Genomic DNA, 14,768 nt, shown 5'->3' with positions numbered 1-14,768 from the left:
GCAAACTAATTGAACTTATTTTTAACAAGAAACTGTTTCAAGTTCAATAACCAATTCTATCTACAAAAGATCGGTTGCGCCATGGGTAGCCAAGCCTCTCCGGAAATCTGTGATATCGTCATGCATAGACTGGAAAACCCGATTTTACCGACAGATAATAAAATCTTAAAATGGCACCGCTATAGAGATGAAATTCTATTGCTTTACGACGGTTCACCTCAGGAACTTGAACAACTAGAAAACAGGTTGAATGAAATTCACCGCTTCTTAAAGTTTACGGTAGAAATATTACACACCGAGGTAACATACCTAGATTTGAAAATCTTCAAAGGTCCAAGGTTTGAAACCAATGGGTTATTAGACACCGAAGTCTACACCAAACCCACGGAAACCTTCCAATACCTCGACAGAAACTCTGTACACCCACTTGCCACTTTTAAAGGCTTCATTAAAGGCAGGGTTGGCATTTTCCCGGGAAAAACCTGTTTTTCCCACTAAGCGGTAAAAACCAGGTAAAAACCGGGAAAAACTGGTAAATACCGGTAAAACCGCCTCCGTCTCGAAAACTAGTATTAATTGTCCGTAAAATGCAGGGTCATCAGTAGGCACGATATTGTTTCATGACAGGCATATTTTATTGAATATGGGAGTTTCTTAGCTTCATTTTGAGCTATTTTATCACATTCTTATTCTACTTTTTGTGGAAAAAAAGAGTATTTTTCGTATTGCACATGTATAGTTATTCTGTCACGATCTCTTTAGCAGTATGCATTGCCTATTGCCCAAACCATTATAGGTCTACACTGGGACATTCACCCCTCCTAAATTCTTCAGGCCTATTATGTGGCATGAACAGCGGAGGATAGAACGAAGTGGCGAACCATGGCATCCAAAGCCTCAAAGGGACAAGGAACCATATAATAATATAATATTATGTGCTCAGACAGTTCATTCCATTAATACAGTAGGCAACAGTCTATTGAGGTGAACTTCAATCCAGGGGGCTCAATAGAAACTGCTTTGAAACTTTGTAAGGCACATGGGCCCAATTAAAGTATTAAACGCACAATGGCCCTATGGAGCCATTCACACAACCAAACTGTTTACCTTGATGCAAACATGGTCCAATTATTATACAACTTCATGCATGTGTGATTAAACACTTTGAGGTGGACAGGTGAGGTGATACTGGGCACTTCCTGTGTATAGGCTAACTGAAGAGGTAGGAGTATCAACAACACAAGTAACTGTTCCAATTGCTACTTATTCTCAAATTAGTTGATGTCACATCAGTCACTTAGTACAGTGCCTATAAGCAATATAAGCATAGTACAGTGCCTAGTGCGAAGTGTGAACAGAGTACAATTTATCGCAGACATGAAGTGATCGTTCTTGGATGTGAATCATCATTTGGATCTGAGCGGACTAATGTGGCATGTATAATATGACGAACCATAGCCCTAGGAGGCACCAACAGTTTGATACGAGTCCATTCTCTAGATAATGGAATTATGCATCTCGATAGGAAATAAAGTTGGTTGATTTGAGCATCCAATATATTATTTATTTGAATTATTTATAATAGTCTAATCGGTAAACTCACAAGTTATAGATCATAGCTGTTCTTTGGATGTAACCCAACCCCCTACCATAAGATGCCATTTTCTTGTAGATTCTATGCTCCTCCACAAGTTCCACATGAGTTTTTAGGAATTCTATATATTTTGAGGTTTTTCCCGGTTTTTCCCACTTATAGGTGGGAAAAACCTCCCGGTAAAAACCGGTAAAAAACTTGTTTTTACCGGGGCGGTAAAAACCGCCCGGTAAAAACCGGCCAACCCTGATTAAAGGGGAAGTCTTACGATACGCACGTCTCTGTAACAATGAGACTGATTTCTTACAGAAAAAGAATGCGTTCACAGAGAAACTGTTACTCCGTAACTATAAGAAAGAGGAAATTGCCTCAGCCACGAAAGGCATAAAATTTGAAAACCGTGGGCAATACCTCACTACCAAACCTAAACAAAAGGAACCACCAATGGTGTTCAAGCTTACCTATACACCCCATATCAAAACCACGCATTTGAAAAATTGAAACATTGACACTTAATCTCGCAACACGCAGACAGGGGCGTAGCGAAGTTTTTTTTTGTTTGGGGGTGTGGAGGATTTGATTTGCCGACTGATCTGGAAGTGGTGACTGAAATGGGGGAGGGGTCTAAGGGGAGGGGGTGTCCCCCTCCCCTTTGGAAAATTTTTAGTTTTGAAACGTCCTTAGATGCAATCTGGTGCATATTTTAAGTCAAATTTGGCACCGTAGAATTTCCATTTCGATATTATTTTTATGGCAGTCGGCAGAAGAAGGATCAATTGGGACCAATTATCGAACTGTGTTTTCTCTTTCACCGATCGTTGAAATAGTGAAACTTCGTGATGAAAATGTTCAGAAAACTTTCCGGTAATGAGAAATAACAACATTCATTGATATACAAGCGCGAAACGTTAAAAATTGTGTACAATTTGTGAGCCGTGTCCTTAAGTTTTCCACGGAGAACGAATGACATCTGCAATGACGTCATTCTGAACAGAGGATAATAACAACACGTTGTCACACATGGGCTGCGGCCTATACGGAAGCATTTAATTCCATTTCTTTCACTGAGTTGCCGGCGATTCTGGCACTCATCTAGCTGAGCCTGGCTACAGTAGCTATACTGACGGCCGTGACATTATCAGTTATTTGCCGAGAGGTTTTTAACTTGCAGGCGTCGGGTGATTGGATTGGTGAATGAGTTTATCAGATGAAGAACTGGAAAATCGAAATAACCGATAAAGAAGCTCCCGTTCTCCTTTTCTCTATTCAGCTTTCCTTCTTTCTTCCCCTTCCGCTCTCTTCACCTTTTCTCCTTTTGCCGACAGACTCGAAATTTGCCGACAGCGACCAAATTATTGGGGGATGTGACACCCCCACACACCCCCCCCCGCTCGCTACGCCCCTGCACGAGGAATTATCCAAACTGTTTCCAAAAGAACCGATTGTAGCCTACAAAAGGGCCCAAAATCTCAAAGATTTACTTGTTAACTCAAGGTTTCATTCTAACGAAGAATCAGCTGACTCTCAAGGTTCACACGAAGCTCTTTTAGATGCTCTTATAGCTGCACTATGGGTCCATAAAAACTCGTGCACAGAAAATAGATGCATTTTGAGAACGAGACGCCCAGGCCGAATATAAAATATTCAAAGGCTATTACTGATGAAGCTCCTCCTATAAAGTTTGAGAGCAGAAACCGGTCTAGTTGGTCATAAGAACCTATATATACACTAGTCTCTCCTACTATTAACAGTATACACTCAATTCACCTAATAGGTGCAATTATGTTTCACCACGAGGAGCATGCTATAAATTCATGTTCCTCGGGCCCTCCCTTAAAAATACTTCAGGTTCTTGGCGACTACGTTGCGTTAGATCAGGGTTGTCCAACCTTTTGCAGAGGAGGGCCACATGGAATGATTATGATGAAGGAGGGGGCCGCATTAACCCTACGCTCGATTTTTTGCCCGAAGCCCAAGGCAACAAAATGTGAACACTGCGCGCGGAGCGCACTGATCTATTTTTCTTCCTGATAAAACAGATGAATGAAGTCCAGCCGCCCCCCCCCCCCTCCGCTTAGAGAGTATCACACAAACTGACCTGTATGCAGTTTTGTGGACCCAGAAGGTTCGAAAGATTGATTGTATAGCTTCAAATTGTTATCAATAAATCTGCTCACTAAAATTTCGCACTGTAGAGCATCTCTGGCGGGCCGGACGCAACCCTGCGGCGGGCCGGACTGTGGCCCGCGGGCCGTAGGTTGGACAACCCTGCGTTAGATAGTGAAAACCCGCCTACACCCCCTTTCATTCAGATAATTATGATATACTTGCTAACTGTGCATTGATTTTCCCTGACAGTAATAGTCAGCACTATAGTACAGAGCCGTATCTAATTACTACGTGATGTCGCGTAGGCCTGATAATTGCCTTAGTTTCAAATTTGGAATAAACACGATCGCGTTTCAGGGAAGAGCAGCTGGATATATATTAGGCTTTTCTTTCACCAAGTTATGCCTATTAGGAATTTGAAGTACTCCCACATAAAAAAAACGCAACTGATTTCCAAAAGGGGGGGCCGGGGCCGGGTCGGCCCCCCCCTGGATCCGCCCCTGTTAAAGGTGGCATATTCTCTTATTAGAGTCTATATCAATCTGCCCCGATGTTCTCCATCAGGAAAAGTGCCAAAATGAAGTAGAAAAACATCTTTTTTGGTCTGTTATCAATCCGGATCTGGATTCTTGTGGCTTGCATGTTGAAGGAAATACATGTGGTGCACAACTCAGGTCAATTTTAGACCCCTTAAGGCCTTCCAGGAGCAGCTTACAAAAATTGTTTATTACTGAGTGAAGAGGTTTGTTTACAAGTGACGAAAACATCCGGCTCGGGTAGCAAAAAAATCAACATGGGCCAACTCTTTATCTACACGGTGATGGTTAGCGTTTATAGCTAGTGAGAACTTCTAGACTTAGAGACCACATTACTTGTGTGTTTAAGTGTGTAACTAGTCAATGGGGCTTTTAATGGGTGTATGCTACCTAATAGTAATACCTCTCTAAACCGTACACCAATATCATGTTCTCAAAGTACTGGTATTGACTGTACAAACACTTCCTAACATTGATCTGACAGAAACATGATATTCATACAGCTCGTACTGACAATACATGTGTTCTGAAGCGGGATATGACACTACAGTATAGAAAAACTTGTCCCAATAGGGTGTTTTGACTTACTGTATATATGAGTAAGATGGCTCTGCTTCCATAGCCTAGGCTATATGACTTATGAGCACAATTTACATCACAACTTGAATGGGCTTATTGCAAAGAAATTGTGATAACATCCAAGAAAGAAAATTAAATTTCTTTAGGCTTGTACTCCTAAATCGTATTCTTTAAATAACAAACATTTGAGCCAAATGGACACAGGTCGTGGTCACAACTATTCTTACGAAAAAAAAGGGTGAATTATAATTTATATAGTGTCTAACGTTGCAGTGAATCACAGCCTAACAAACCTAGCCGCGGCCCCTTGTCGAGTCTACGAACTAGGTTGACTTCAGACACGCAAATATTTCGAGCCTCATCTTAATAAAGACGAGGTTCTTATTATAACACAATTAATTGGTAGGTCTTTAACATTATGCCTCCCATACCTAAGCAACAAAACGGTTATTTTGGCCTAAATTACCACAACTTGCATTCTGATTTCCTACCCGTTCGCTGGATGACTTCTTCTCTACTCGCACGTGAGTTCAATTCATTACGTACGTACAGCTAAAGCGCGCATGTATGCTACACTATCATATGGAATTTTCCAACGCTAAAAGAATACACCGGAAATATCGGGTGATGAAATCAGCTGTCCAGTGATTGGCTGAATAGCATCGCGTATGCAAATACGGAGTTTAAGAACTTGGAAAAACACTTAACTACGAGCTGGCCGCGTTTTTTTTCCCAGGACGAACGTGTGTTTCAGGTTTTTTCAGGAATTTACAAATTCCTTTGAAATCAGAGTTGGGATTTAGAAAGTGGGTTAAGGATACAGTTTCTATGAAATTGCAGGATTGTCGTTCATAATCTGGGGTCAAAACTAGGAAAAAAGATTCACAACATGTTTTTGGAAAAAGCGTCACATGTTTGGAATCCAGGGATTTGATTGGCCGATGCCCACGTTCGTCCTGGGAAAAAAAATACGCGAGGTGGCCGCGCGTTAAGAAAGAGACAAGGTCAAAGTTAGAGGTCATTTGACTTCACTCTGGAAACAACAAACGAAAACAAACTACAACTGCATTTGCCTGCAAATACGCAGTATTGTGGTGCGAGTGTATGGCAAGCCATGTGGGACAAACACCTCATAATATATCCGCGTATTAATACGAATATATACGCGTATTAATTTGAATATATATATACGCGTATATATTATTAGCCAATCATAAGTCTTGAATATATCCGCGCATTAATTCGAATATATACACGTATTTATTCGAATATATACACGTATTAAATCAAATATATCCGCGAATTAATTCGAATACATGTGGGGATTATCCAATATATGCACGGATTAATTCGAATACTCACGAAAACATATTTCCGCTTTTGCTGTATACATACATCCGCGATAAATGTTTTCAGTGGCGGGCTATCGATATCACTTTAAAAGCCCAAATCGAAGGAGCTTCGTGTCGTCATTCGAATTAATACACGTATAAATTGCAATTAATATGTGGATATTATGCGGTGTTTGTCCCACATGGCTTGTCATACAAGTGGAGTGCTTGCACATTAGGAAGACCTTTTCGGTTGGTCATGGTGTTATGTTAGGGCGGAAAACACACCACAAGGGAGAATAGTAATTAATCGTAAGTACCTACAAAGTGAGGGCGCTTGTGAGCACATCAGTACAGAGCCGTATATACGGCTCTGCCTCAGTAAAAAGGAACTCTACCTTGACATAGAGACCGTACAGCAGGACAATAGGGTCTCTACCTTGACAGGCTCAGAATAATTTGTTAACGCAGCTAGCCACTGCAACTGGAAATGTACAAAGACTATATGAAATTTTAATTTTCAACGTCCAGTCATGTAGGTATGGTTCACTTGGCTAGTAATGCCAATATTGTAGCGCATACAAACAAATAACATTTTCGTTACAATACCAACCAAATGGGGGAAAACAAGGAACTACAAGCTGGTTCAATTTCTATGCATATCCTCGATGCCAGTAAAACTGGGATCTATTGTGGCTGACAACTCATGTATGAAGTGACTGGTTGAGCCTGGTACTGTTTCTGACGAAGGTTGTTCTCCTTTTACAGTGTGCATTGGAAATCTTTTCTGTACAATACACTAGGATGTCACGTTTTATAGCAATGATTGCTATTTACATACTAACAAAGGAATCTGATGAATGACATCCTTAGAACAGGATGTGTACAGTATTTATAATTATAGTGTTATGTGCAGGTTTGTGTGTGGTGTGTGTGTGTGTGGTGCATTTGGTCTTAGTTGTAACTCTGTGTTACCTTGACCAATTCCTGGAGACCCTATCACGTACCCTACCTAGTATATATACGCCAATGTCCCGAAACGGGCAACATACCAAATAATGAAGATGAGAACAGTAGGCCTATACCCCCCCCCCCCCAAAAAAAACAAAAACACAATTACAACAAAAATTAGCTTAGGTTTGACTGGTGACGTCTCTGTCTCTTCTTGATGTTTTCCTCTCTCCTGCACTGATCCATCTTGACAGCTGTGCCAAAGGTCGTCCGACGCCAGCTTGAACTGTCATTGACCACTTCGCTCCATGTGTGAAGGACATCACCTTTTTTCAATAAAACCTTCAAAGTGTCTTTATATATATATATATATATATATATATATATATATATATATATATATATATTTTTATCTCGACAAAACTTGAAACCACACACGTGGTTACGTTACATTGACGATATCTTTATGATATGGACCCATGGTGAGGCAAATCTAAAACTCTTCATTGATGACATAAACTCGTTTCATCACACTATCAAATTCACTGCTGATTTTTCTGGACTTGGCGTTCACTTTCTGGACACCACCGTGACCCTACAAAATGGTTCACTCAAAACAGACTTGTTCAATAAACCCACGAACAAGCACAACTACCTCTTACCAAGCAGTTGCCATCCACGTCACTGTACCAGAAATATTCCGTACAGTCAAGCGTTGCGCATTCGACGCATTTGCTCCTCTGAAATCGATTTTGATTCACGCACTAAAGAACTGTCACAACACCTCCTAAACAGACAGTATTTTCGGGGTACTATTGAAAATGCCATCAAAAAGGCTAAAAGCAAACCCCGTACCGAAACATTGACGTACAAAACTCGTCAAACCAGTTCCAAAAGGGTACCATTGGTTACTGAATTCCACCCTGGTCTCCCACCACTGGCTAATATCATTCAGAAGAATTTTCACCTACTTCAAGGCACCGAACGCCTGAAATCAGTATTCCCAGAATTACCTGTCATCGCTTTTAAAAGACCCAGCAACCTACGGGATATCTTAGTTCGGGCATCCTTTCGGGATGACACCCCATTAGGGGAAAGCATAACAGAAACTACAGGATCATCGCCCTGTACACAAAATTGCAAAACGTGCTTACTTGTCGATTCGACCGGGGCCTTTCGGAGCAACCAAACCAAACGCACGTTCCAAATTCGGCACAAAATTAACTGCCTATCCAAAAATGTCATTTACCTCATCTACTGCAATATTTGTAACTTACAATACATTGGAGAGTCAAAAAACACTCTTAGAATGAGAATGACACAACATAGATCGGCGATCAAAACAAAAAAGATCTACCAACCTGTTGCAAATCACTTCAATCTCCAAAATCATTCAATTGAGAATTTGCGTGTTATTGCCATTGACCAGAACGATTCTTGGACAGATAAATCTAGGAAAGCGAAAGAAAATTTCTGGGAACTAAACCTAAAGACCACGGCACCATTCGGTTTAAACATCAGAAACGATTTGCCGTCCCAGATAAACCAAAACAATTCCTTTACAATTACGACGGAATCGGATTAAAATAATCCGACGCGGATTAAAATAATCCGAATTTCTAAAACTTCTGCTCAATTCAGCAGAAATCAGTAAGTCGCTTTGCCCTTACAACCATGCCGACATCTCCTCTATAAAAGAGTTTCAATTCCTGCTACTCCTTGTCACTTTCGGTGATCATGCACTGAAGAAGAGCTAGTTTTGCTCGAAAGCTCTGCAAAAACCAAACATTAGCTGTTTTACTTCCAATCATTTACCTAATTCAATTATTGTATCTCACTCGAGATCCAGCCTTTCTCTAAATGCAGCATAGTTGTTTAACAGTTTTTCCGTTATTCCTATATATATATATACATATATATATATATATATTTATATTTATATATATATATATATATATATATATATATATATATATATATATATATATATATATTCCTTCTCATTACGTTTTCATTTATATATATTCATTTGCTTTTGTCGTTTACCTCCATTCCATTAACATAAAGTCTGTTCAAAGTATCTCTTTCGAGATCCGGCTTTAGGAATCACAAATGATTTTCGAGTTGGTAGGTAATTAGCATCATGTTTGATCTCTAGAGTAAGGCAAAATATGTCACCAAAAACAGTATTGTTCGATACAGGTGTCAAACGCCTACAGTGAAATTACGACCTTCATTGCCGGTTTCGGACCTCTGGACGTGCAATCAGCGTCCGTGGCCTAGTTGGTTAGGGAGTCCGAGTACAAAGCGGGAGGCCCGGGTTCGAATCCCGGTGGAGGCTGGAAGTTTTTTCACTGTTCTGGAGTTTCCTTCTCATTTCGTTTTCATTTATATATATTCATTTTCCATTGTCGTTTACCTCCCTTCCATATATTGAATATATATATCTATATATATGAACCATGCGTGACGTTTTGAACAAAATAATGTGTTAACTGGAGTTCAAGCCCTAATTATTTGGCCGAAAGGTGATTGAAAGGTAATTCCCCATTTTGGTGTTATTGGGAACGTTTTATGCATTTCGCTTATTTCCTTTATTGTATATATCTTTTGCCGTAAACACATGCACTGCAAATACTGAACATTTAGTTAATATTGATTTATCGTTACGAAATTGCGGTGGACCAGAAGGACATTGAAAAAAATCCATTGCTAAGTCAAAGCTTCGACTTTTTATTTTAATGAAATTTCAGCAGCTCAAATCGAAATATTTACTTAATATATGTATATATATATATATATATATATATATATATCCGGCTTTAGGAATCACAAATATGTTCGAGTTGGTTAGCATCATGTTTGACCACTAGAGTAATGTTAATATGTCACCAAAACAGAACTAGTATTGTTCGATACAGGTGACAAACGCCTACTGTGGAATTACAAACTTCCTTAACCGGTTTCGAACTTCTGGACATACAATCAGCGTCCATACCCTAGTTATTAGGGTGTCTGCATATAAAGCGGGATGCCCGGGCTCGAATCCCGGTGGAGGCTGGAAACTTCCAGCCTCCACCAGAATTCGAACCCGGACCTCCCGCTTTATATGCGGATATATATTTAATATATTAAATATATTTTTTATATATATTTTTAATTACTTGACAGAAAATCAGCTAAAAAAAATGAATACAAAACTAAAATACTCTTAATAAGAAAATTCTTACCTGCTGAGTAGAAAGAAGAATAATCATAACTATAACTATAAGAGGTGTCAATAGCTATAGTGGTTAGGGGTGTCCGCATATAAAGCGGGATGCCCGGGCTCGAATCCCGGTGGAGGCTGGAATTGTTTTCACTGGTCTGGATTTTCCAACTCACTACAATTTCAATTATGTAGACATTCATTTGCCTTGGTCGTTTACCTCTTTTTTATTTAACAAAGTCTGTTCAAAGTATGTCTTTCGAGATCCGGCTTTAGGAACTTTCACAAATGATTTCGAGTTGGTTAGTATCATGATTGATCTCTAGAGTAAGGCAAAATATGTATATATATATTTTTTTTTAATTACTTGACAGAAAATCAGCTAAACAATGAATACAAAAATAAAATACACTTAATAAGAAAATTCTTACCTGCTAAGTAGAAAGAAGAATACTCATAATTATAATAATCAGAGGAGTATTGTCCCGCTACTTGGACAACAAACAAGGCTGCTAATATTAGCCACTTCATTTTCCTCTCGATGCCTCTTTGTGGCTGCACAAAATTGAGTTCCGTCGTATATATTGAAAATACGAATCAAAGCATTTGATAAACATAGAACGACCACGAAAATTGTTATTGTTTGCTTCTCGTTTGCTAGTCTGACAGAAAATGTTTAGTACTAAGGTACGACCGTGAATGATCAGGTTGATGATACAGCAAAATAGTTAATGAACAAAAGCTGAAAGCGTTCAATGAAGGTTAAAGCACTAACGCAACAAGACGTTAACGTCTCGTTTGTAATTCTCTGTTTAGCAGACAAATTCGGAATACTCACTGTGAATAGTTAGTTATAAGAATGGCGAAGCCAGGGAATGGGAGTGGCAAGGCATAGACCCACCCCCTCCCATCCAAAAACAGAAAATATTTCAGTCAGGCCCTCTAAATATTGTGAGAAAAGTGTTTATCTTTTTAGAACATAGGTCAAGGCTTTCTCCCTAGAAAAGTATTGGCCCCAATATCAATAGAAGTCTAGCTACATCCCTGTAAACAAATAAGTAAATCGTGTGATAATCAATCTTGCAAGTTCGGGAACTTTTAATTTAAAGCAATCAAAAGACCTGCACAGTTCTACAAAAGAAGAAGAAACGGGAATTGGGGGCGGGGGGGAAGGGGGAGGAATATTTCTACATCATAGTTTAAATTACTGAAAGCCTTTAAGAACCTTTAACATTTAACCAATGTACATAAGCATCAAAGGAGATGAAGAAATTACATTCAGGTTTTCTCATACCTCTTAAGACTTGAATGTAAGAGTTAGCACATGAACTGACTAGCCTTGGCCATCAGTTCATATAAAGTAAGTCTTCATGGTTGTATGCAGCAACCGATGCTCAATCCTACATTTTGCTCTAAAACTAAACCAGCTTCTGATTACAAGTTTTCTCACTTCTGACATGTAGGATGGAGGGTTAACAGTTGGACCATTTGAGAAATTATACAGATCCATATAGATGACTTTACCATCTAGCATGTCAAAAGACATCATATATCTTACTACCATATAGATAACAGTTTTGCTTTCATAGTGTACCGTGTGTGATTAATGTCACTCTGCTTGCAAGCAATTTTAGCAAAAACTTTAAAAACAAAATGCTATCCCTAGTTGGAGGGGGGGGCGGAAGGGAAATGCAAGTCCACCCACCACAATCTCTACCTGATCAACTCATCCTACTGCATATGTATATAGTACATATATATATACCGGTATAGTACGTATATATAGTACATATATATTCAGTATATATATATATATATATATATATATATAATACATACACATCCATCCATCCATCTATATAACTTACTAACTAATCTACAGATGGAACTTCTATCGAAGAATGATTTTAAGATTGTGAGAGAAAATTCTATGACAAAAAAAAAATGGGATGGTGACATAGACTCTTAAAAGCAACAGAGAAAAGGCTATAGAAGACACAAATTTATTTAATCCTAAATATAAAAGAAACATAATATTTCCAAAATATAAAAGAAAAGTAAAAGTTACCTGTTGACACATTCGTCTTTTTAAATTGTTCCAATTTTCTTTACTAAAATTTTAATTAGACATTTGCAAAATACCCCAAATGAAACAACCAATAAGTGAGACAAAAGTGAAAATTGTTAGGACCTGTCAAAGATACATATACATTGCATATTTGTAACATTAAAAGCAAATAATGAAAAATGAAAAAAAAAAAGCTTGGCCTAACATTATAGTCACTTCCAAACCATCACCACAAAGTAGGCTGCAATGTAACAGATCAAGGGACAGCTGTATCTCATGATAGGTGAGGAAGTAAATGGGTTTGACTAAAAAATATACTAAACGCCTACAAAAACTGATTATTATGAAGAGAGAAGCAAAATAAATACAATCAGAACTGCTTCCTCCTGGATCATCAGAGTTCTTATGCAAAGATTCTTTTATTGGAATAACTTTTTACTGTTGGGTACAACATTCGGCCATTTGTGATCACATAAACTAGCTAAAGTTTGAGCCTGCGCATGCTATGAGAAGTGGGAAACTTCACAACAATCTCAACCAAATTATTCTTTTAATATTTGAAATATACCTGTGAGTATGGTCTTCAAGTATATGTACTGCTGCTATAACAAAACCAATCTTACACTAAATGCAAAAGGTCTACAAGTATAGCCTTGACTTTAATTCTCATCATTGTATATCTTTAAACACGAACTTGCTTGAAAACAAAATATGGAGAAAATTCCACCTCCAAATAATTCTTCCATAACATGAAATGGTACAATACTGTTTCCTTACGTATTCCACCCAAAGTAAGAAAAACTAGTAAAAATTATGTACCTGGAAAGATAAACAATGGGAAACTAACAGAAGTACCCAAATACCAACTATTTCAAATTCTGGGTACACTGATCTGGATACAAATATTGATAATAATGACTATAAATCAACATGTTAACTGTTTAGTACTGTTCATGGTGAAATTACCAAAATATGGACTCTATAGCAAAAGCACTATAGTTAACACATACATTAATATCTCAATTAAAAAAGAAAACATAATAATAGTAAAAAGAGACAAAGTTCAAGTAAACTTATAGAAAAAGTATAGAAATGATCAAATTCTAAAATTTGAAAGTTCATTGGTCTTTCTTTCCAAGTTTTTAATAAAAATATAAAAGTTAGTTCAACCCAACTATTGTTTACACACTTCTTACAAATATGTGAATAAAAAATATATAACAAAATACCCATATATTTCAGATGAAAAATGACAACTGTCTATGGAAGAAGACATGACTACATAAAGAGCCATATAAAATTTCCAAAGCAAAAAATTGGAACCACTAGTGTAAAATGTCTTCTATGGAGATTTTGGTGACCATAATTTGGCTTTTTAGCATATTCGGTGACCAATCTTGCATAATGATCTTTCACCGGTAACATTTCAGTTTGAAGGCAAATTAACAAAGGCCACATGCTAGACAAGCATTTTGTGTAAAAATGGAAAATATGGTTTGGCTTAAAATACTTTGACACTTATCTCTTTAAAGGATTACAAAAACATCCATGTAGTAACTATCTGCTAGCTGATATACCAAGTAACATCACCATATGAACACTATGGAGACTGACCTTATTTCATATATACAGTAATTGCGGATGTTCTGTCGCTGTTAACAATCTTTCAGATACACAATAACCGGTAGAGTACCAGTATTTAGGATATGCAATAATAACACTAGGTAGGTTAATAGTATCTCTTATAAAAAAATACAAGGGAAAGGGGTGGGGGAGAAGTTCATGGGCAGACCAATAATAGGATACACAATTACAGGGAGGGTACCAGTATTTCAGATACCCAATAATAGCGGGGCACTAGTTAGGTTAGTATCCCTGATCAAAAAGGTTGGAGCAGGGGGGGGGGGTCAATGAGCAGGCTAACAGTATTTCTATACCCCATACCCTACAGCACTCTATAATTTCCTTCAGTACCAATATTGAGTCAATAAATGATCAGTTCTCTCAATTAGTATTTCCTAAATCTATGTATCAGTTTTATTTTCTTACAATATGAATACTTTCCTATTAATACCCTCAACGCTCGTCACCTGTCGCTTCCCTGCCCATTAGAGCATCGGTTTGACGACCTAATCCTTCTTAACAAGAGTGTTGGTATCTGCTTCATCTTCAGTTGGTGAGAAGGAGCTCACTGTTGTACTGTATGGATTCTCTACTTGACCTGTGGTCATGTCTAATGCAATAACATCCTCACCCTTCTTGGGTAGGTCATAATCCCCAGGTAAACCTGTGTCCTTGCTGTTGTCTCCATTACTAAAGTTAGGATTAGAGAATTGAAGAGGTGCAGGCTGTGAAAAGAAAAGACAATAATAAAATTTGCTTCCTTGTGTGA

General features: G+C 38.1%; 2 protein-coding genes across 12 annotated transcripts in view; both read right to left on the bottom strand.

The window, feature by feature from the left end:
* Positions 1-11,129, bottom strand: part of LOC139965096 (low-density lipoprotein receptor-related protein 2-like) — a 116,805-nt gene extending 105,676 nt beyond the window's left edge. For 4 of the 5 annotated variants that reach the window (XM_071967325.1, XM_071967321.1, XM_071967323.1 and 1 more), the window contains exon 1: positions 10,331-10,424. In XM_071967325.1, coding sequence (XP_071823426.1) covers positions 10,331-10,409 — 79 coding nt within the window. In that variant the 5' untranslated portion in view covers positions 10,410-10,424. Of the gene's footprint in view, positions 1-10,330; positions 10,425-10,739 lie in introns of those variants that run through there. The other variant, XM_071967324.1, reaches the window with a different exon arrangement.
* Positions 11,130-12,297: 1,168 nt separating this feature from the next.
* LOC139965097 (low-density lipoprotein receptor-related protein 2-like) overlaps positions 12,298-14,768 on the bottom strand; it is a 98,587-nt gene continuing 96,116 nt past the window's right edge. For all 7 annotated transcript variants that reach the window (XM_071967331.1, XM_071967327.1, XM_071967328.1 and 4 more), the window contains one exon: positions 12,298-14,724. In XM_071967331.1, coding sequence (XP_071823432.1) covers positions 14,506-14,724 — 219 coding nt within the window. In that variant the 3' untranslated portion in view covers positions 12,298-14,505. The remainder of the gene's footprint in view (positions 14,725-14,768) is intronic.

Source organism: Apostichopus japonicus, chromosome 23 (assembly GCF_037975245.1).
Source record: "Apostichopus japonicus isolate 1M-3 chromosome 23, ASM3797524v1, whole genome shotgun sequence".
Classification (NCBI taxonomy): Eukaryota; Metazoa; Echinodermata; class Holothuroidea; order Aspidochirotida; family Stichopodidae; genus Apostichopus; species Apostichopus japonicus.
Note: the sequence above shows the minus strand (reverse complement) of the source record. Positions and strands in the feature narration are given on the sequence as shown.